Source organism: Dermacentor albipictus, chromosome 8 (genome assembly GCF_038994185.2).
Source record: "Dermacentor albipictus isolate Rhodes 1998 colony chromosome 8, USDA_Dalb.pri_finalv2, whole genome shotgun sequence".
In the NCBI taxonomy this organism is placed as follows: domain Eukaryota; kingdom Metazoa; phylum Arthropoda; class Arachnida; order Ixodida; family Ixodidae; genus Dermacentor; species Dermacentor albipictus.
In genome coordinates this window covers 67,250,467-67,274,741 of record NC_091828.1, presented here as the reverse complement: position 1 = coordinate 67,274,741, position 24,275 = coordinate 67,250,467, and the positions used below count along the sequence as shown (strand labels likewise).

The 24,275-nt window shown below is 48.0% G+C and overlaps 1 protein-coding gene and 1 pseudogene across 2 annotated transcripts in view; both read left to right on the top strand.

The window, feature by feature from the left end:
* Positions 1-23,997, top strand: part of LOC135914541 (serine protease inhibitor swm-1-like) — a 47,882-nt gene extending 23,885 nt beyond the window's left edge. For both annotated transcript variants that reach the window (XM_065447452.1, XM_065447453.2), the window contains 3 exons: positions 15,289-15,531; positions 20,898-21,130; positions 23,885-23,997. In XM_065447452.1, the coding sequence (XP_065303524.1) occupies positions 15,289-15,531; positions 20,898-21,097 (443 nt within the window). In that variant the 3' untranslated portion in view covers positions 21,098-21,130; positions 23,885-23,997. The remainder of the gene's footprint in view (positions 1-15,288; positions 15,532-20,897; positions 21,131-23,884) is intronic.
* LOC135914547 (adenylate cyclase, terminal-differentiation specific-like) lies at positions 2,122-6,612 on the top strand (annotated as a pseudogene).
* Positions 23,998-24,275: the final 278 nt, after the last annotated feature.

Below are 24,275 nucleotides of genomic sequence, written 5' to 3'. Positions count from 1 at the left end.
CCTAGATGAAAGGGAACACAGAATTCGTTCACAGGCAACGATTAATCGTGATCTGTGGATTTGAACGTGAGATGTTGCGCTGTAACACGCAACTTTATCTTTCAATATTAGTGAGTCCTAGTCCGGAACGTATGTGTTTAGTCACTACAGCCTCTTGAAGGCAATTCGCTTACACCTTTCTGTATTAACTCAAGGAATCTCAAAAAGTCTACTGGGATCCTCCGATATTTAACCTCAAACTGTTTGTGGCGATCACTGAACCATCACCCCGACAGTCCTTTCTCCATGATCGGGGATGCGTCTTCAGAATCTAGGGGTGTGCGAATATTAGAAACTCTCCTATAACAAATCGAATAGTCAGTATTCGTAAATGTAAGTATTTTCAGAATACTTTTCGAATATTTGTGAACATCAACGGGGTCCAAATAAACATAAAATTGGAAAGAAAGTAAGCTAAATTTTCACCCACGCGGGCACAGTAGAGACATAAAAAAATGAGAACTTGCGTAGTGGAGCAGACTAGGTCACTTACGTAGCCATAGCCTACAAGCAGTGCAGCGATCATTCTCACTCTCTGAAGAGCCCTGTGCATGCGCAGAAACTACTGGTTTGCTTCTAACGCTGCATTGGCGCTTTTATTAAAAAACGCTTCATAACGTACTACGCAACGACAGAAAAAGAATTAAATTGTGAGGTTTTACGTGCCAAAACCACTTTCTGATTATGAGGCACGCCGTAGTGGAGGACTTCGGAAATTTCGACCACCTGGGGTTCTTTAACGTGAACCTAAATCTGAGTACACGAGTGTTTTCGCGTTTCGCCCCCATCGAAATGTGGCCGCCGTGGCCGGGATTCGATCGCGCGATCTCGTGCTCAGCAGCCCAACACCATAACCACGGCGGGTTATGACAGAAGCATGCTGACTTTAAGACTTAAATACGGCGATGTGAACATCGTTTTGCATTAATTGGGATCATGGCTGTTCGTTATTCGAAAACTATTCGAAACGTATTCGATATTGGATTCGATTCTCTTCTGGCACTTTTCGATTCGTATTCGATTCGTTCTCGAAAATAACTATTCGCACACCACTATCAGAATCCTACACTGCCGATGTGCAGACATTTTGGTACGGAACCTATTTACGCTTGTTCTGCCTATGGTGGTAAAGAAGAAGTAACGTATGTTAAGAAAAAAGAAAAGAAACAAAATAGAATGCTCTGCGTACTGAGTAGTCAACGATCATCATTTCACTTCAGCGAGTTCAGCATTCCGACACACGTCTACTTGGCTGAAGGAACTACCGTTTTTGACGGAATTCTCGACCTGTCGTGTTCTGTTGGCAACGGCGAAAGAATGAGCTTGTAGACAAGACTTCTTTTGGCGGGTACAGGTTGAGTTGAGGTTCGGGGAATCTGGGTATTCAACCACTTCCGTCTCTGTCAGTTAAGCGATTTTAGGCCTTGTAGTGCACGTAAGACGACGACGACTATGGAAACAACAACAACAACAACAACAACAACAACAACAACAACAACAACAACAACAACGAAAAGGTACCACAATGAAGCTTCGAACGTAAAGGACGCACCAAGTTAGCGTAAAGTTACGTACGGAGCAGTTGTATCAGGTAATTAGCGAAAAAAAATGTCAAAATGACAGCCAATTAGCTCGTTCAAATGCGCACCCTGAGAACCAGAACCGGAAGTTTGGATTTACTCAATGAAGAACATGGGCCAATCCCTCAGATAGTGCAGTATAAATGCGTGGGCCGATCTCGAAGGTAGTGCAATTTAAACAACAAACCACGTGGTACACTAATGTGCCCAGAACCTTTCGTGGGTGTCAACCGCTATTGACTCGCGTTTCCTAAATGTATAAACGACATATGACACGACAATTCTTCCGGTGCACGGTTTTGAATAGTGCCATGCCGTGCATGAGCCTTGAGCTAGTGGTTACGTTATTTTCATGAAAAATCTCGCAGTTTTGTCCGAAAGGCGTAGCATCGATTGCGATAGCAAATTAGTAGACAGCAATACCATGCAACGATAGTTTATTTATCGGCCGTATAAACTTGCAAACATTTCCTTCTTAACTAAATTAAGAAAGCATGGTGCCATGCGCGCACAGGTAAGCATGAACGCATTGCACTCGATGACCTCGGACACTTGCTGCAGTAGCACCGCGTGGCAGTAGCACCCGTGCGAAGTGACCTTAAATAAATTCAATTATGGCCTTTTACATGCCACAACCACGATCTGACTATGAGGCACACCGTAGTGGAGGCTCCGGAAATTTGGACCACCTGGGGTTCTTTAACGTGCACCCAAATCTAAGTACACGGGTGTTTTCGCATTTCGCCCCCATCGAAATGCGGCCGCTGGGGCCGGGATTCGATCCCTTGCGACCTCGTGCTCAGCAGCCCAACACCATAGTCTCTAAGCAACCACAGCGGGTTCGAAGTGACCTTCAGGCTGTCTGTCGCTCCAACGCAAACTGAGCGGCGCGCACACAGCACACGCAAAGCTACCAGTCGACTACGCCATGCTTCCGAAGGGGCCGAAGTACAACGCCTCCTCTTCGCTCTCCTTTCCCGATGTCATGCGCGCGACGGAAGACGTCGCGCTTCCTCCATCTTTTCTTTGCTCGCGCGAGATTGGACCGCGGTCGTCGGCTCACCCTCGCAAGATTTCACTCGCGCATACGGGATACAGCGTGCGGTGACCGTCTTATCGCCCTTGGACTTTATACGGAAAATTACGGTGACGACCAACGCAAAAATGCACCTGCATTGTCCACACAATTGCTATCAGAAAAAGAAAGAAAGGAAGAAAGCACTACAGGTCTAACTTTACAAAAATCAATATTTAATTACCTTGCTATCGTGAGGGCTCGCTGTAAACTAAACAAGTAGCATCATCCTACCCTCTTGAAGTTATTTTCAACGGCGTGTCCAGCGCTTTTGAATAAAATTATTTAGCTTGACACATTTATCGATAATCCACCACGTTTCATGACGGAAGGGAGTGTACGGATGGTAAACGGGACAGTGGCATTGACTAAACTGATTGGCTGGTCTAATTCAAGGATTCCTTGTGCTCGATTATATTCTTTGTTTATCATTCACACACCATATTCTCTGTCAATTCCTGGGACAATGACGGTGGAGCGGCGCTCGGACCACTGAAAGAGCGCCAAGATAGGAAAATAATGCTAACGGAAACGTCACATTCGCTTGGCACAGGTTTTCGCTAGAAGTGTTTGTTAGAGCTGAAACATTTCAGTCGGCCTCGTAACTTTATGTCATGACTGCGAGATTTAAAAGGACTTTGATATCCAGCTCACACTTACTTCAGTTACTTCAGCTGTCTCCTCCAACGATTTTGACGAAAAGCTCAAGTGGCAAGAGCTTGCACGCTTCCCTGAGCAGTATTGACGTATTAATGGCTCTCAATTATAGCTGTAGTTCATTTCCGACTAGCAGATAGGAACACTTATACATCGTTGAACTTTCAGTTATTTGCGAATAGCGTTCTATGTCTTATGAAAACCCCATGATTTCAGCCATATTCCGCTGGGAGAATCATTACCCACTAAATAGCATTATTAATTATGCAGCTCCAACGCACATGTTTGAATCTACGTGAGGCGAATAATAAAATTCTATAAAACTGGATACGGTACGTGCCTACAATTGTCTTAATTTTCAGCTCATGCAACGTGCAATGTTTGCCACGCAATGTTTATGGCAAAACAGATGAAGGAGGACGAGGAGTAGATTTCAGTGAAGAGAAAGGAGGAGGCGTTGGCCTGGGGAGCGTGTCTCTAGCCTGCTACTTCTCACTAGAGTAAGGGGAAGTGGGAGAGACAGGGAAAGGTAGGTTCCAGGTGATTATCATATGGTACAACGAGCTACTATGTACATCTTTGTCCAATGCGCGGTTGTATGCTTCACAGGCGCTACACGCTGCAGTAATCTTGTAAACTGCGAAGACAGTGCGAAATGTGTTTGCGCGATAAAACGCACCAGTAAAAATTTCGATGATGCTTATATATACTGACAGATGTACTTATATTTCTTAGCAGACCGCTTTTCACCGGGTAACAAATGTTAAATGTTATCGCTCAGCGCAGGAAGCGCCTGCATGTATCGGACGTTTCCCGAATGTTATCGATGGTCCTACACTTTGTTTTCACCGCAACCTGCGTAATCTGAATGTATGCGCAATGAGCATGGTGTAGTATTTTCTACGAGACACGCGGGCACCAGCGATTACACTGGAACTTTCGATCACGCGCAAAGGTCGACGCACACGTCCCGCGGACCATATTTTGACGATCGCCAGCTGTGTTCGACGCTGTCGACGCGTTTTTAGAGCAGCCAGATTTTGTGGGCACAGGTTCGTCAAATAAAATTTTGTTTTCTCATTCACAGTTTGGCCACTGTGTTGTTCTTCACCGTCACTACAGCGTGACAATCGTTGCTGGCGTGTGACGCGCCAAAACCACTATCCACAGTAGGGGACTCAGGAAATTTTTACCACCTTATCTTTAACGTGCGCCCAATGCACGGTACATGAGCGTTTTCGCAATTTCGCCCCCATCGAAATGCGGCCTCCTCGGCCGGGATTTCACCGGGACACCTGGTGCTTAGCAACACCGCGTCATAGCCGCACATCCAACACGGCAGGTTATCTTAGTCATGTAATGTTTATGCTTGTGCTATACACGGCTTACGCGTCATGCTGGAAAGGTGACAGAATTTCATGCAACTGCGCACTCTGAGACTTGACTCAGTAATGTCACGTGGGTGAAGGTGATGTTCAATTTGCGTTTGTGGAGACACCTGGCGAAGATAGGTGAACCCAGACAAATGTACATTCTATGCCACGTTACGTGTAAGCTGTTAATCGGCCACAGTAGCTGCCGCTGCCCCCGCCACAACAGCAGTTGCAGACAAGACCGTCGCCGCTGCAGCAGCATAGCAGCAGGCAAGGCAGCCGCCGGCGCAGCAACAGCAGCATGCAAGACAGCCGTCGCCGCCACAGCATGCAAGACAGCCTCCGCAGCAGCGGCAGCAGGCAAGAGAGCCGTTGCCCCAAGAGTCAAGATGGCCTCCACCACCGTAGCAGGCAAGACAGCCCCCGCCGCCACAGCAGCATGCAAGAGAACGGTCGTCGCAAGAGTCAAGACAGCCTCCGCAGCAGCAGCATGCAAGACAGCCCCCGCCGCAGCAGCAGCAGCATGCAAGACAGCCCCCGCCGCAGCAGCAGCAGCATGCAAGGTAGCCTCCGCAGCAGCGGCAGCAGGCAAGAGAGCCGTCGCCGCAAGAGTCAAGATGGCCTCCTCCACTGTAGCAGGCAAGACAGCCCCCGCCGCCGCAGCACCATGCAAGAGAGCGGTCGTCGCAAGAGTCAAGACCGCCTCCGCAGAAGCAGCAGCATGCAAGACAGCCTCCGCCGCCGCAGTGCCATGCAAGAGAGCGGTCGTCGCAGGAGTCAAGACCGCCTCCGCAGAAGCAGCAGGCAAGACAGCCTCCGCAGCAGCGGCAGCAGGCAAGAGAGCCGTCGCCCCAAGAGTCAAGATGGCCTCCGCCACCGCACCAGGCAAGACAGCCCACGCCGCTGCAGCACCATGCAAGAGAGCGGTCGTTGCAAGAGTCAAGACAGCCCCCGCAGCAGCAGCAGCACGCAAGACAGCCCCCGCAGCAGCAGCAGCATACAAGACAGCCCCCGCAGCAGCAGCAGCATACAAGACAGCCCCCGCAGCAGCAGCAGCATACAAGACAGCCCCCGCAGCAGCAGCAGCATACAAGACAGCCCCCGCAGCAGCAGCAGCAGCAGCATACAAGACAGCCCCCGCAGCAGCAGCAGCAGCAGGCAAGAGAGCCGCAGCCGCAAGAGCAGCCAGAGCAGTGAAGACAGCAGCAGCAGCAGCAAGCAAGAAAGCCATCGCCGTCGCCGCCGCCGTCGCTGCCGCCGCCGCCGCCGCCGCAGTAGCAGCAGCAGCAGTACCACCACCAGCAGCAGCAGCAGTACCACCACCACCACCAGCAGCAGCAGTACCACCAGCAGTACCAGCAGCAGCAGCAGCAGGCAAGACAGCCACCACCACCGCCGCAGCAGCACAAACAGTAGCAGACAAGACATCCGCCGCCGCCGCCCCAGAAGAAGCAACAACAGCAAATGAACAATGAACGGGAAGGTCCGCGCAAGAAGCTTTGCTTTAAAGCCCGCCAGAGATTCCTAAGTCTCTTAAAAAGCGTACTTCGGCAGAAAGCAAACGTACACAATCGACCAGACGATGCTGAAAACACGCCATAGAATCTCGATGACGGTCTCGTACCTGGAGCTTGTTGCTCTATTGCGAGGGCCAACGTGCGAAGCAGCAAAGCGTGAAGAGGTTGCGTAAGAAGACAGTTTATTCTGTGACAGCGCCGAACAATGGCGGACAGTTCCCTTTCTATCAGTTCGTGCGCCGCAACTGGTACATTTACACCGTGGACTCCTTGAAATGTTTGTTTCAAAGTCATGTGTGGCATAGCGCAGTCTCTACAAGATTGCGCTGCGTTTTAAGGACTGGCATGTAATAAAACCAAGATAAAAAGGCGCTCACAAGCAGTTGATACGATCTCGACCGGATGAGGTGGATCTTCACCGCAGTAATCAGGGAACAAGGACGAAGCCGGGCATCGTGATGATGAAAAAAAAAAAAGGTAGAACAGATTGTATTCACTTCATTTGTACATGGCTGTGACTCTCATCCGAGTCTCGAGCGGTTATGGTTATAGCGGGGGCCAGGACGAAGGGTGGAGTATCCCAATACTGACAACCAGCTGATATGATTTCCACCGGGTACTTCGGGTCTTCGCCACAGGAATCGGGAAACGACGACGATGCCCGACTTCGTTGTCGTATCTTGGTTCTTGCGCTGAAGACCCACCTCGCCCTGTCGAGATCGTATCACAGTGGTGTCCGCAGTTGCGCAATTTACCGTTGTCAATGCTTCGCATTAGCTTTCGGATCAATTGCTAGTTTGTTTTCTTTTCTGTGTTACTATTTTGACAGAGTAATGATATCGGCAGTGGTCGTTCACTGGCTATGAATCGGCGCTGCTGAGCACGACGCCTCGGATTCAAAGCGCCGCCGCGATGGCTGCATTCCGATAAAAACGAAAGAAAAATCTGTGGCTATTTTAGCAGAACAATCGCCATACCACCTTCAGTATATACAGGGTGTTCGAAGTTAGAATTTCCGGGTTTTTAAAAAAATATACGAAGAAGCCATTTTTCTACCTAGGTTATGCCGCCAGGCGGTCGCGAACTGTGAGGGTAATTCTAGTAGTGTCAGCACTTAATAAAATTCGATAATGAACTTTTCATATACTGCAGTTAGCATGTATGCTAATATTGAAAACTCTGAGGTGGTGCGATTTGGTGACTATTCCATTTTGTAGAATTTTCGTAACGCGTCTGTGTCCCGAGATATGCACGTGTGGAACTTCAGCCCAAGCCGTCTAATTACGCATGCGAGATGGCGGCACCCGCCATGAGGCCCTTCCCTAGTGTGACGCAGCTGTTGCGTATGACGCTCCGTCGGACGAGAATGCGGCATGACAGGCGACGGTGATTACTTTTCGTTCTTGGCCACCGTTTTCGTTTGTGGCCAGCGAAACCGAAGGATGACTTCGCGTGGCGGCTTGGCCGAGCTCTTTTTTTGAAGCAATGACTTGCAGAATTGGCGACAAAGTGCGGTGCAACCGTACACGTACTGTAGAAGCAATGAAGTGCAGGATTACGATGCTGGCTTTGGTTTCTTTTTTGCACTTCGGAGGCTCAAAGTTATGCAAGCGCTAAGCATGAAACAAACGTGACAGCTGCTGGGCAGCACCTTAGTTGCCAGTGGTGTTGCAGGGACGCTGTACACGTCCGAAGTGTGTGATTTGAGGGCCCTGCATTGCCTACGTCTGAAAAAACTTCTGTGAAATAGAAGGACGACTGTGAACTGGCGTGAGTAGTGCACTTCATTGGTGTATGCTTGACGATTTTTTTTATTCTTCGCGGTTTTGCGAAAGTGCCGAACAGATCAGGCATCATCGCCTTGCAAGCGCATAGAGTGAACGCCTGCGCTTCCATCATGCGCCTTTGCCACTGTTAACCGTTACTTAGCTGAGCCGTTGGAAGAAGCAAGCCCTGCGTTGGGACCGTGTGCGTTGAAAAATGGCTCCTTCGTCTGGGTCCAGGTAATACTGTACGGCAGAAAAGAATGGTGTAGTGCTATCAGTGGCGGAGAGGAACGGCAATGCCTCATTAGCAATGAGACTGTACGCGTCTCGCCACCTGGGTCGCCGAGTTCCAACCAAAGCAACATTTGTTGGCACTTTCAGACGTTTTCGCACAACACGTTCAGTTCACTAAAAAAGACAGCCCAAGAAGAACATCATTGTAGAGGACTTTGAAATTGACGTCCTTGCCTGCGTGCATGCAATGCTAAATGTAAGCATCCGAGAGACTTCTAAACAATGCGGGAAAAGCTTGGGAACAGTGCACAACATTCTAAAAAAGCACATATTTCTTCCATACCATGTGAGTCTTCGTCAGGACCTAAGTGAGGCAGACTTCGAGAAATGGGCAGACTTTTGTAATTAGGCCCTAATAAAAATTCACGAAGATAGGGATTTCGTACAAGGAGTGGTTTGAACTGATGACGCTCGATTTTGCAGGAACAGCACAGTGAACATTCACAATGCTCACTACTGGTCGCAAGGAAATCCTCACTGGTTGCGGCAACACCACTAAATTCGCTGGGGTCTAAATGTATGGTGTGACGTATACTTGGGGACAGAATCATTGGCCCTCACTTCTTCGACGGGAACCTCGATGGAAAGAATTATGCGCACGAAATTCTTGCTGGCGTCGTCGATTAATTTGCCTCGTGTCTCCCTCTCAACGAACTGCGCAAGTTTCGTTCCAGCATGACGGGGCTCCACCACATTTCTCCTCCACTGCAAAAAACTGGTTAAACTGTAACTTTCCAATGCAGCGGATTGGATGCGAAGGAGAGATGTTTTGGCCGCCGAAATCCCCTGATCTCTCTCCGCTGGACTTCTTTTTGTGGCGCTACGTGAAAGATCGTGTTTAGTTTACGCAGTTGAGCCCACCGGTGTCAACGAAATGAAGATGAGAATAGTTACCGCCTGTAGAAGCACCGACCCGGAAATGCTACGCAGAGTGGTCGACTTCACGCGAGAGCGGTTCATGCGGTGTGTTGCGCTGTAAGGCAAGCGTTTCAAGCATTTTTAAACCATTGGTTTCTTGGCGATTGTCATAATTCTAAGTTGAGTAAAATTTCATAGCACTCGAAACTAATATTGTGTAAGCAAGCAATGGTATATTCGAAGCAATTATCTTAAATGTTTGTATGTTTTGTTAGTGTGTAGGCCATGGATTTACACTGTACTTGTTATTTTGTTGTTCTTTTATTTGTACTTCTTCCGAAGTAATGCCGGAATCGGACCTGTGTGTAATTAAAAAAACATTTTATTTGACTACGTTGACACAATTTCATGCTGTGTCATAAAAACTGGTAGATGCATTTTAATTTTGAATAGGCGACATAGAGAATACGGACCATTAACCCGCGTTTCCTAAGCGCTGACAATGCAGGATCGTAAGTTCTCTTTCCGCATGTGCAAGGCGCCCTGGAAACGTTAGTGGTTAATAATGTGCTGTACGGCAGCTGACGCTGTCGCTTTATGTTGTGAGATGGCATTAATTTCAATCATTCTGCAAACAGAGCTTCCATTATTATAAAGAAAAGCAGAGCAGTATCGCTGCACCTGAGTGCACAAGAAGTCTTAAAATGGCACGGCGTCTCGGCACCCACTCTACTAGCAATTGCTCAAGGAAACAGTGCTGGTCTCACGTCGTCCGCACAGTCATTCTTCTGCTTCGCTGGTCAAGAACGAAAACGGTGGCCGAGAAGGAAAAGTAATCACCGTCGCCTATCACCCCACATTCTTGTCGGACAAAGCGCCATGTGCAACAGCTGCGTCACACTAGGGAGGGGCATCGCATGCGTAATTAGGGGACTAGGAAATTAGGGGATTAGGAAATTTCAGACGTGCATATCTCAGGACACAGGTGCGTTACTAAAATTGTACAAAATGGTCACCAAATCGCACCGCATCTGAGTTTTCAACTTAAACCTACATGCTAACTGCAGTATACAAAAAGTTATATATCAAATTTAAGTAAATACTGACATTACGACGACAATTATCCTCACAGTTTGGGACCCCCTGGCCGCATAACCTAGGTAGACAAATTGCTTCTATGTGCTCCTCTTCGCATTTTTTTAAGAGCAGGAAAGTCTAACTTTGGGCACTCTGTATATATATATATAACTGCATACCAGCGCTTCTAAGCTTCCCCATCCTCTCTCTACCTTTGCGACGTGAGAGGCTTCCGACACTTCACAGACACACTTTTTTCCACTTTGACACTAATAACGTTGAAGTAAAAATGCAGATCCAAAGGAAATCTGTGTGAACCAAAGCTTTTTTCTCGTGGGCGTTCAAATACTACAAGTTTGCCCATTTCATTCCTGCGACTTCTGGCTAAAAGAAACATACGCGCTCGCATGTGCTCTCATTCACCCATGCTACGAAACCTGACACGCCCAGCTCAATAAAACTAGTTGGCGTTGGCACGGTAGAAGTAATTGAGCTATTGTGGCCTAATGTTTAGAACATTGGGCTCTTTCTGTGTTGGCGGGTCAAGGTTCGATCCCACCATCCGGCGCGTAATCGTCATTTTTTTAAAAAAAGGTATGCGCTATTCGACAAGAGAGTAGCAGCGTCAAGCAGCCACGGCCAGGAAAGTCTGGGAGGATTCGCAAAGAAAACATCGTTATAAAATCACGAAGAACTAGGTAAGCGAGAACACAGTGCACGCGAAGCCATCAGCTATCTCAGGTGTGCTTCCTTTCGAATCCAGCGCAGGTTGCTTACAATGCAGAATGCGCGTGGCACAGCTGGAGTAGAAGAAGAGACGCGCTCTAACCTGCCCCCTAACCCCATCCCTCTCAGCGCGCGCACATTTTCCCGCTCCCTGCCCTGTGGCGCGCGGGAGAAGACACCGCCGCATAAAGCCACCATTTCTCTCGGCTCGCACCCACTGCATACGAGGCGCGGCCGCGCTATTATCGCACTTTGACGTCTTACGAAACATCACTGCGACGCCGACGACGGAAACTCGCCTGGAGCAGGCACGTACCCAGGATTTTTTTTCGGGGGGGGGCCCACCACCTCCATCATCATCATCATCATCATCATCATCATCATCATCATCATCATCATCATCATCATCATCATCATCATCATCATCATCATCATCATCATCATCATCATCCTGTTTTATGGCCACTGCAGGACGAAGGCCTCTCCCTGCGATCTCCATTTCCGCCTGTCCTGCGCCAACCGATTCCAACTAGCGCTAGCTAATTTCCTAATTTCATCGCTCCACTTAGTGTTTTGTCGCCCTCGATTGCGTTTTCCTTCTCTTGGTACCCATTCTGTAACCCTAATGGTCCAACGGTTATCTAAAAGCGCATTACATGACCTGCCCAGCTACATTTTGTACTCTTGATGTCAATTAGAATATCGTCTATACCCGTTCGCTCTCTGATCCAAACCGTTCTTTTTCTCTCTCTTAACGTTATGCCTAGCAATCTTTGTTCGATTGCTCTTTGCGCGGTACTTAACTCAATCTCAAGTCTCTGCCCCATATGTCAGCACTGGCAAAATGCACTGATTGCACGCCTCACTTTTCAATAATAATGCTAAGCTTCCAGTCAGGAGCTGGCAATGTCTGCCGTATGCGATCCAACCTATTTTGATTCTTCTGTGAATTTCCGTCTCATGATCAGGGTTCCCTGTGATTAATTGACCTAGGTAAACGTACTTCTTCACAATCTCTGGTGGCCGACTGGCGATCCTGATCTCTTGTTCCTTTGCCCGGCTATTTATCATTATCGTCATCTTCTGCATATTAATATTCAACCCCACTCTTACACTCTCTCTGTTAAGGTCTCTAATCATTTGTTGTAACTCGTCTGCATTGTTGTTGAATAGAACAATGTCATCGGCAAACCGAAGGTTGCTGAGATATTTGCCGTCGATCTTTACTCCTAAGCCTTCCCAGTTTAATAGCTTGACTTCTTCTAAGCACGCAGTGAATAGCTTTTGGAGAAATTGTGTCTCCCTGTCTGACCCATTTCCCTATAGATATCTCCCTGCTTTTCTTGTGTAGAATTAAGGTAGCTGTAGAACCTCTGTATATATTCTTACGCGAAGGACGAGCCAGTAAGACGAGAAACTATTTACAGATTATATTTACAACAACGGTTGCAGCGCTGACCGGTTAGATTCAGAGCGCGAGCCCGGTTCGTTCTTCCTCCTCTTTTCTGGAGTGATGGCGCCCACGCACCTCGTTCAAACAAACAAATACCACACGCATGTAGCAATATTTTTCAAGCTTTTTACGTAAGCGTTCTGTAGTCCTTGATTACGTAGTGCCTCTAGACTGCTGGTATCTCTACTGAATCAAATGCATTTTCGTAATCTAAATAAGCCACATAGAGAGGCTTATTGTACTCTGCAGATTTCGCGATAACCTGATTGATGACATGGATGTGATTCATTGTAAGATATCTCTTCCTGAAGCCAGCCTGTTCCCTTGGTTGACAAAATCCAGTGCTGCCCTTATTCTATTGGAGATTATTTTGGTAAATATCTTATATAATACTGGGAGCAAGCTAATGGTCCTATAATTTTTCAATTCTTTAACGTCTCCTTTTTTGTGGATTAGTATAATGTCTGCATTCTTCCAGTTTTCTGGGACCCTTGCAGTCGATATACACTTCGTATAAAGAGCCGCCAGTTTTCTAAGCATTATGTCTCCTCTCTCTTTGATTAAATGGACTGTTATTCCACCTTCTCCTCCCGCTCTTCATCGTTTCATGTCTTGCAGCGCCCTTCTGACCTCATCGCTTGTTATAGGAGAGTTTCTGTATCCTGTTCATTGCTGTTTCTAAGTGAGGTATCGTGACTCCTCTGGGTACTGTATACAGGTCAGCTTAGAATTTTTCCGCTGCTTTTACTGTATCTTCGAGATTGCTTATGATATTATCCCTCTTATCTTTTAGTGCATACATCATGGTTTGTCCTATGCCAGGTTTCTTTTTTACTGATTTCAGGCTGCGTTCATTTTTTTACGGCTTCTTCAGTCTTTCACATGTTATAGTTTCGAATATCAGTTATTTTCGCCTTGTGGATCAGTTTTGACAGTTCCGCGAATTGCGTAACGCTGTGCGGCCGCCAGTTCCATACAAACGCGTAGAGCGCAGGACTCTGCGATTCTAGACGTACTGCTCTCACCGAGAAAGGTTACAAAAACACCCACATAAGCACAGCAGAGAAGTGGCTACGTGAGGCGGTTCGACCGATAACTGCAGAAGCGTCATTCAAAGCAAGTAATTATTCTCCACTTCCGGCGGCGTTTTCTCTACTTCCTTTTTAAATAAAAAGATGTTGATCCATAAATATTCTCATGAACAACGGTTAACATTTTTATTATTCGCTTTTGCTTGTAGTTTGGTTGTTGCGTTGGCTCTCTCCCTTAGTAGATCGCTTAATTTCTCAACTCCTTGCGATTTTTGTTTCCGGTTTCCAATTTTGCACGAAAAGTGCGATACAATTAAGGAAAATCAGACGAGGTAACTGGCGACAGTCATCTTGCTTATGGGTTTAAGGGTTATTGCAGGCTTTCATGATGGACGCTCTTTCACATCATTTTATTTCCCACCTTATCTAACCCATATCACGTGTGTATGGTTCCGGGCATCTGCCAGCGTCGCGGCGAGCCGTAACTCAAGGAAATAATGAAGCAAAGGGAAAGGAAAAGAACTGGCGTTTTCTCCGGCCGCAACTCGTTGCATGAGAGTACAGGCCAGCTGAGTAACAGCCGCATCCCTCTCCTGGTCCCAGAATCAGCCTAAACAAAGAAGGTTGAACTAACAACAGCAACAGCTATGCGCGTGGCGGTTGAATAGATGGTGACAACTGAACGCATCTCGCGTTAATCACGCGGGTGCGGAATCTACGAGAAAACGGTCCTTCACATTACAAGAGATGGCGATAACTACCGCCATCTAAAAGGAGTGATAAAGGCAGCTGACCGATGATCAGCTGCGAAGTCTCAACATTGATCTGGCGGCGCTTTAGGAATGTGTGAGGAGTGGTGGCGTGGGTGGGGAGGGGGGGGGGGTATGCCACTTGATTTCGGGGGGGGGCCCGGGCCCCCCCGGGCCCCCCCCTGGGTACGTGCCTGGCCTGGAGTATCCCTATAATTTCTATCGCAATAAATATACATATGAAATTGAAACTCAACGGCGGGACATGCCTACTTTCCGGTCAACGAGACAACTAAAATGAATTAAATAAGCAGTTATGAAATCGTCCATAGCCAAGTGCTATATGCTTTTTTTAGAGCGAAGTTCTCAATGATCCATTCCGGCGGTGGGTGTCGGTGGCGGCGGCGTAACCGAGCGAACGAGCGCAAGAGCGTAAGATGAAAGAGCGAACGCGGATCGACAGATGAAAGACGCGAGCTTCGACAAGCAGACACCTATGAGAGCGGTCCCTTCAGTGGGATAGCTGCACGCGGGAAACTGGTTTCATGCGGATGTGTCTGGTTTTCATGGTTTCATGCACTCGTATCTGGTCTCAGCCAGACCGCTCATTTCGTACTACCGTGTACTCGCGTCATGTCTCGCTCGTTTGGTTTGCTTGGTTTGGTCTTGTTCGCCCTTGTTTCGGATGCGACACGCCCAGCTCAGAGAGGCTAGTAGGCGTCGGTATTCGTACGATTGTGGCCTAATGTTTAGAGCATCGGGGTCTTGCTGCGTTGGCTGCCCAAGGTTCGGTGCCACTATTGGGCGCGTAATGGTATGATTTTTTAAAAGTACGGACTATTCTACAAGAGAGCAGCATCACCCAGCAGCCACGGTCAGGAAAGTCTGAGAGTATCTGCAAAGAAAGCATCGCTATAAAAATCCCGAAGATCGCACTCACAGTGGGAGTCGGTACGAGGTCACTGCAGCTAATCCGAAGCTGTCCGTTACAGATTTCCTATAGCCACTGTGTTGCTTTTTGACGTTATAATTAATAAACAAATGAATAAAACGAGAAAAAATATAATCGCTGACCCTTGGCGCATGTACGCAGTCGGCGAAGGCGTCGCGCCGGTGCTCAAGTTCCCTCCCGACCCCGAGGACTGCGGCCCCAACGAGGTGTGGAAGGAGTGCGTGAGCAGCACGTGCTCCGAGACGTCATGCAAGAAGCGCATCCTGGGCCCCGGCTGCACGTACGACTGCCGCTACGGGTGCTACTGCGCCGAAGGGTTCTATCGCAACGCCGAGCAGAAGTGCGTCACGGTCGACCAGTGCGGGCCGGAGGAGCCAGAGCCGGGTAAGGCCGTGTCGTGTCCTGTCCTGGTTTGCTTACGTTTTTGAAGGAAAGGTATTCTCGGTGGACTTCACGCGGGTTTGCCGTATCTGGGACATTGCTATATTGTAACCTTTTAACAGAAGAGGAATTTGCGCCACTTTCGAGTGTTGTGCGAACCAGTTCTTTTTAGTGGAGGTAATTGTTCTCTGGGAGAACAACTGTTGCCGATATAGTCGAAAGGTAACCAAATTCCACCAAAGACTGCATTAACTCCGGGATTGGTCCGCATAACCTCTCGCTCGAAGCGAAAAAAAAAGGAAACAGAAGGAAGAAAAAGACAAAGAAGAGAGGGTCAGCGAAGTGTTAACGTTAAATAGACAAGGTTGACGTTATTGTGCATGAAACACGACACTAATAAGCCACGAAATGAGCGAATAATGTAGATGAAAAGGAGAGACAATACAGCGATATAATCAACATTAAATAATGGATCCATGTGAACCGCCATGTCCATTCGCCTTGTCTTCTTTAGCATCGACACTTGGTCAATCTTTTGTCTGTTATTTTGGGCAGGACTGCTGCAATTAAGAAGTGCAAGTTGGTGGTTACTTACCGCATATAAAAGGAATCCAAATTCAGGTGACAGCTTGAGGTGGAACACGTCGAGTATCGGAAATGGTTGAGCTTTGTACTGCTCTAAGCAAGAGTAATGTTGAATTCCAATGGCGAAGTCGGAGCAGCCGACAGACTCCGCGAGCGAGCACTCGACTCTGGCGTAAAGCAACGCCTCGAAATCCGCGAGTGGAACACAACCTGCGCCGCCGAAGCTAGGCGGAAGCGGAACTTCTATCGCCGAGTTACCCAGGATACCTTGCGTGTTGTCATTTCCTTCCGCTGTTTGATCCCAGCACCGCCGCACCGATCACTGTCTTCAGCGCCGTTCACCTGTTGTTGTTTTAAAAGTGCGGAATGGATATCTCGCCAAGTGTGCAGCAGCTTTTGCTTCCTCGCGAGTCGTGACCGGTGGCGCCTCCTAGCAGACAAACGTGGCTAAGGAAATAGGTCACGCAGAGTTCCGGTCCACTCCGCCGATTTTGGCAGAGCATCTTTTTCTGCTCCACGGAGTGACTGCCGCTCTGTATCCACTCCGACTCTCTCATTGGAACACCTTACTTCCGCCCTCACTCTGTCATTGGAACAAACTTGCTCCGAAACGAGCAGAAAAACTCGCTCCGACTCCGCCATTGGAATTCAACATAAGCCGCTCAGTGAGTGAAGGGACCCATGTAGACACACCCGGTGGCCAACAAACTTGATAGCCAAGAGAGAGAACAAAAATATTGTAGGAAAAGCAGAGAGGTCGGCCTGAGCTAGTACGCTCTGGTTTGCTGCTCTGTACAGAGGAATAATGAAATGAGACAGAAAGAATAATGAAAAATGGTAATGAGGACTGGAGGAGGGGATGCATATGTACAATAGCCACGTAACACAGTGGTTTCCTTAAAGTTTCGAGCCTAGTTTGGTGCTCCTCAAATAGTCCAGAAAAGGACTTGTAGCTGTTGTCTCTACTGTGCGGTCAAACAGCACGGACAAATTAATACTTTCACACGATGTTTCCCTGCCAGTGCCTACCAGGATAGAAGTTCGCGTCTGCAGACGTGGCACGTGCGGAGGACAATCAATAATGGCACGGGATCATACGATGCTAATAGATAACGGGTTATAGGGTATGTGGGTCTCTTTAAGGTGGAGCGAGACATTGAAAGGTGGTACGTAAGAATTGCAAGCAAATGAGTCATGAACATGGTTGTGCTTTTAAAATTTTCTTGATGGTATCAGTTATAGTCGAGCTGTCTACAAAGCAAAAACTGTTAAAAAAACATTTCATTCTAAAAAAAATTTTATTTTTCACAAATGTGCTTTCTTATCATGACTCTTAGTCGCAGAACCTTCAAATCTTGCAAAGGTAGGAGACTAGTGTGTTGCACAAATTGAGCTAGAAATACGTAGATAGGTAAAATACTTAGGAGAATAATTGTTTTCTGTTTTTACCTGGAGCAACTTCACTAAGACATAGACATTTGTTTGCTAAACTCCCGTTAGCTTGCGGATATTCATTCAAGTTCCGAACATGCTCGAGGCACTGATATGTTAACAAAATTTAGTTTACATACACCAAGCACATATTTATAGAAAGTGTCCAAGAATGCGTTCTAGAAAACGTAAATAAAGTGCTCTCAAACTGCTCCCTTTATCAAAGCCTCGCAGGATTGCTGATTTTCGTAGTGAATATTACCTGTAGCATTTCTCTTTATTTTTTCTGTCTTTTCATTGCTGCTTTGCATCGTCTTTAAGTATGAAGTCGTCTTCGGATCCACCGCGAGTCCATCAATAGCGCGCACTTGGAAACGCACAAATGTCTGGGGGAGGTCCCTGCGTGGTTTAGCCCCCTTGCGCCTAGCGGCTGTCATAAAACTTTCGTTTTCGTGTCATTCATTGAGTTCTCCTTTTCAAGAATGCCAAAGATGGTACGAATTAAGTGCTTCAGCGACGCGGCATACTCTCCGAACAGCATGTGCCACCATAAACAAGCAAAAAAAGAGCGCACGAGAGCTACAAAGACCTCTCTATAGTGACTGTAACATGCACTATGTAGAAACAGAAAGCCGAAGAACCGAAATATTTTGTCGACCATAAGGGGTTTCTATGTAATGAAAACTATTAGCCATACAAAGTAACGTCAGTGGTTTTATTAGCTGCATAAACTGCTGTAAAGACGCACTCATTAACTAAACTAGCAAGCACGTTGTCACGCGCCTACAGGCAATCACGAGCACATCTCACTCGATGACCACGGGCACTCGCTGTTAGAATGCTGGCGCGACGAAGAGTGGCAGCAGCGGCGAGCGAATTTCTCTTCGGGCCGCCTCTCGCTTCAACGCGAACTAGCTACGCGAGAACACAGTGCATGCGAAGCCATCAGCTATCTCAGGCGTGCTTCCTTTCGAATCCAGTGCAGGTTGCTTCCAATGTAGAAGGCGCATGGCACAGCTGGAGTAGAAGAGGAGACGCGCTCTAACCTGCCCCCTCACCCCATCCCTCTTAGCGTGCGCACATCTCCCCGCTTCCTGCCCGGTTGCGCGCGGGAGAAGCCGGCGGGCACTCTCACCGCTTACCTCCTTTGCGAGCGCGAGAAGATACCGCCGCACGAAGCCACCACCCCTCTCGGCTCACCCTAGCAAGCTTTCGCTCGCACCTACAGCATACGAGGCGTGGCCACGATTTTATCGCACTTGGACATTTTACGGGACATCACGCCGACGCCGACGAGAGAAACTCACCGGGAGTGACCATATAGTTTCTATCCCAATAAATGTACATACGAAATGGAAACTCAGTCCGCCGTGGTTGCTTAGTGTCTATAGTGTTGTGCTGCTAAGCACGAGGTCGCGGGATTGAATCCCGACCCCGGCAGTCGCATTTCGATGGGGGCGAAATGCGAAAACATCCGTGTACTTAGATGTAGGTGCGTGTTAAAGAGTCCCAGGTGGTTCGAATTTCCGGAGTTCCCGACCGCGGCGTGCCTCATATTTAGATGGTGCTTTTGGCACGTGAAATCCTAAATTGTTTTCGTTTTTGAAAGTCGAAACTCGACGACGGGGCATGCCCACTTCTCGGTCAATGCGACAACCAAAATGAATTAAATAAGCTGTAAAGAAATCGCTCATATCCAACTGCTATGTTCTTTCTTTAGAGCACAGCTCTGAATGGCCCGTTCCTGCGGGAGTTGTCGGCGGTGGCGGCGTAACCAAGCGAACGAACGCAGCAGCGAAAGATGAAAGAGCGAAAGCAGATCAGCAGATGAAAAAAGCGAGTTTCGAATGGCAGAAACCAATAAGAGCGGCCCCTTCTGTGACTCGGCGCGGGAAGCTGGTTTCATGCGGGCCCGCTCGATGCCCACTCGTATGGGGTCTCAGCAGGACCGCCAGTTTTGTACTATCGTCTGCTCGCGTCCGCTCAGGCTTCTTTGGTTTGCTTGGTTTAGTTTCCTTTGCGCTTGTTTCGATTGTCATGGTTTGCGATTGTTTTGTAATGTGCGCGACGCAAATGGTATTGTACTTTCTGGAAGCCGAACCATGGATTACAGCGGAACCTTCGACGAGTCATGTATAAAAGCCGACGTGCTTCACCCGCAGATCAGATTTTCGACAATCACCCACTCTGCTACACGTCTCTCTCAAATTCTTGCCTCAATATACCGCCACATGAAAACGCGTGCAACGTTGCGCTCAAATTTCGCGTTAGGGAGTATGGTAGTCGTCAGTGAATTTTTTGAAAGCTAAAGACATACGCTATCAAACGTGTGCAAAATCATAAAATAAATATTTTCACCGATACAGTCTCAACTCACTTAGACACTGCCAGGTACGGCTAAAGCAGATATGAAAAGTTTGTGAAAATTGTGAACTGCCTTAAAAAAAAAAGAAACATCCTGTGTGTTCTTGTAAGGGAAAATAAAGTAGGCGTGAGACTGTGCACTACAAACATTTGCAGCAAGATATGTCGGTAGGTTTGGTAAACAGGTAAAAACTAAGGACATGCGGCCCGTGTATCTTATTCGTACGACTAAAAATAAAATATTAAGCGGATCTGCCACGGTAAACGCTACAAGAAAACATAATTTTTCTTCATGCACAGTGTGAATGTTTCAAAAGACAAACGTGTAAAACAATGTGCAGCACACTACATATTCTGTGTCGGTATCATTGCTGTTTTTCGGTGTCCTTTATTGGAGACAGGGGACCTTTTTGCAATTCTTTTTAACCTTTACGATGTTATTTTTGGGGCAGAAAATTTTGTACAACTTCGCTGAAGCTTAAACAACGTTTGTTCCGGAATACCCCGTGTTTTTGTTTACCAGTCACATCACTGTCTATACGTACGCGGCAAACTCAATTAGCATTACTGGCTATGCATAAAACATGACAATTTATGTGATGGAGAATGGCACATCGTTCAGGAAACCAAACATTAATGTCTATGCAGTGATAATTCGCAGTCTCCGACGGGTCCCGTGCGCGTGTTTCTTCTGATGCTTCGTTCGTGGTTTTAAAAGACGATTCGTCATAACGCGCACTGGAATGACGGAAAATTTCTAATGCTATAAATGCCCGGATGTTTGTACAATGATGGTGAAAACGCCTGTTAATTACTGTAAAGTTATTCGTTATTCAATCCGATTTGATTCACATTTGATTCGGTCCGAAAGATTGCCGTACGCGCACTCCTGCCGTTGACTTCCGTTCCCGAATGAGAGTCAGACCGCTCACTCCCCCTCCCCGCCCTCCCAATATTTTTCAAAGTAACACGGGTAACGTTTCGTGCAGTGGAGGATCACCCTACGTGCGGCCCCAACGAGGAGTGGAAAGTGTGCGTGAGCAGCTCGTGCGCCGAGACCACGTGCGAGAAGAGGACCCTGGGCCCCGCCTGCACGGCCGACTGCAACCGCGGCTGCTACTGTTCCGAGGGCTTCCACCGAAACGCGGAGAACAAATGCGTCACCGAGGACCTGTGCCCGCCGGTGTAGCCTGTGTCACCGCTTTGGCGCACGGCTTGATCGGTAAGCGGCCTGTCCACATCCGCGAAAGGCCTGAAACACAGTTGCGCATGGAGCAGGATTGTATAGGAATTTATTCACATTTACATCTAGCCATGAAGAGTACAGATGTTAGTGATCAAAAAGAAAACGATTCGACATACTCTTTATTTATTAGTAATTGGTCATGGGAACTACATACTACTTGAAGTTTGCTCCATACGTCGCTGTAACACTTGTATTAGCATTCCAGCCCATAAATCAGTTTTGGGGCGACAAATCGAGCATATGAAAAAAGGACATGCGTTGGGGTGGGTGGTTTTTCGCTGTGTATACCGTCGCGAGTAAAGGTTTCTAGACCAGAGATGCCAGGAAAATTTATAGCTCTTGGCAGCTTATGTAGAAAGGGGGCAGAAAAGCAGACGTCAACTAGTTCAGCCAACGTACCCTTGTTAGACTAGTATTTTGTGTTGCTACAACTGGAAGTTGAGTGGCTGTGCTAGAAAAAAAAAACTCAGTGCCCTTCCAGTTTGTGAAAAAGGACGACCTGGGAAGCTATGTATGTGGGCCCCTTAATGGTGAAGTGCACCTCCGGCGCGGGTCGGCCCGGCATTGCACTATCTTCGGAATGTTGTGTCTGTAAAGGGGCTCGATCCTGGGGAAACTAGCGCTTAACAGGTTCGCTGTAAAAGAAATACACAAATAGATTGTTTGCTGTTGCCCATTTCTGTGCCCCATAGTGTACAAAGGCCTTTTTTTTTTCTAAACTTTTCCCGTCTCTCTACCTGCATTTTCTGCTTTCATGTCTGTAAATGTTCACACTCCACTGCTCCTTCCTCTAACATTCTCAGATACTCTGAATGTATCTAATTAAGTAACTGGATCCTTTTCACAGGCCTCGGTAGCTCAGTGGCTACGCCGTTCTGTCTGTGAGCGCGAGTTCGCGTGTTTCGATTCGGCATCGCGCGGCCCGATCGGGGCGTGCAATGGCAAAACTCTCATGTGGGCCGAACATTTCGAGCATGTTAGAGAACATCACGAAGTCTAAATTAAGCCTCAGCACACCGCCACGGCATCTCTCATAACGCCGGTGTTGCCGTGGGGCGCGCCTTCCGAGACGGCGATGAGAGCCAGCGAAGTGTGTTCCGAACACCATCAACACGGCGAGCAAGGACGCGATGGCACATCGTCTTCTTTGTGTGTTTAAGAAAATGGTTTCTTATGGCAAGAAACATGAGGAGATGATTACTCTTCTTTTTTTCCGTATACATAGATGTGCGGCACACGTGCACACACACACTCCCCCACGTATTCGTCCACGCACTTCACTCGTGCCAACGCCAAGTAACTTTCTCTAAAGACGTGCTCTATGTTGATGCCGCCGAATATGGTAACAGAAATCATTACGCAATATCAGTCATTAACTCTCACGGCCAGGTCGCTGCGGCCGCCTCCATTCCTGGCTCTTCCTCGGAGGAGGCGGAGGAAGCGGCCATAGCCCTGGCCCTCACAATTGCAAATTCATCAGTTATCGTTAGCAACTCCAAAGCAGCCATACATAACTTCGGAGCGGGTAGGGTCTCTAAGCCGGCCCTTTCTCTCCTCTTGGTCCATCCTTTCCATCTAACTGTGGCATTAATCTGGATTCCCGCGCATGCGGGCCTTGCCGGAAACGAGGCGGCTCATGCCAGTGCCCGAGGATTTACTGTCCGGGCTCAGGCATCAGATGTGTCGGACCTCGCCATGGAGGAGGCGCCGTTTACAGCGCGGGATCGACTTATTACTTACCACGATATCTGCACACACTACCGATTAGACCGCTTAACCTTTCCGCCACTCATGGGCAAATCCCCGCGTAGGTGTGAAGTTCTGTGGCGACAGCTGCAGACTCGCACCTTTCCGTCCCCTTACCTCCTCCACCGCATTCATCCCGCCGTTTACCGTTCTCCTTCTTGTAAATTCTGTGTCTCTCCCAAAGCAGACTTAAACCACATCATGTGGGGCTGCCCTAATCACCCCCTTCCCCCTTTCCTCAAGCAATTAATATCTAGTGAGGAGCAGTCGGAGGCTGCCTTGCGCAGCTCCAGGCCGGATCTTCAGGAGGCCATCCTGGAGTGGGCTGAGAGGATAAAGGAGGCCTACTTCAAGTGGTTCCTCCCCCACCCTCTATTCCATTGCCCCCTTCCCTTTAAAGAGGGATAAATAAAGTTTTTCATCATCATCATCGTCATCTCGGACGACGTCGCGCAGCTAGCGCTGGTAAGAGCGCGTTCACGCAAAAGAACGAGCGCGAGAGCCAGTTTCCATTTGGCCGGAGACGCTGGCATGAAGCGGGCGAACAACACTCAACCTGTCTTTGGGCGTCGTACATCTCTCTGCATCTCCTCGACATTAGTTCCTCGACACCTTCGTCCCCGTGACGTCACTGCGTCGTCGCCTCGCAGTGTGCATCCGCGTAAACTGCTGCCAGCATTCTTTTTTTTTTGTTTCGGCATGTCGCTTGCGGACGGTGTGGGCCTTGAACATAAAGAGTGCGTGACATTAAAGCTGCGACCTGCGCGATGCGCAAACGTGAACATTGCGTGGGGTTACACGTCGCGCAGGTTGACAATAAGGACAGTTGACCGTATCGCATTTTGTTCTACAGCATTTGCATAACCGCTTCTCGAAAGCTTCGACTCACATAGCTTCTAAAAAGTGTGTGCTGAATCTGCACCTTTTCCCTTTCTTTTTTCCTTGTCGCGGAACTTATTTTGTGTGTTTGTTATTCTTGTCCAGGAGTTCTGCGCACGAAAACACCTTTGAAAGCATCGTACCACTGTTTCATCGGACAAGGAGACCTTGGAAAAATGAACCATGGCTATATGATCAATAAATGCACAAAACGTGAAGTGTGTTCAACGTACATATATGTACATATAGTGCGAGACATTGAGTTCAACCACCGCTTCGGCATGCACTCTTAAACAAAATTACATCCGTTGGGTCGTATCTTGCCATGCAGCAATAATCGTCATCTGTCTTGCCCGCATTTCCTTTCTTTAACGCGGCGAGCGCGGTACTTCCAAGTCACCAACGGCATGTGCGTTATCAGCACAATGGAGCATTCTCGACAGGAAAGTAGCGAGCGCAGCGTTTTCAAGAAAGGAAACGCAAGCAAGACAGATGA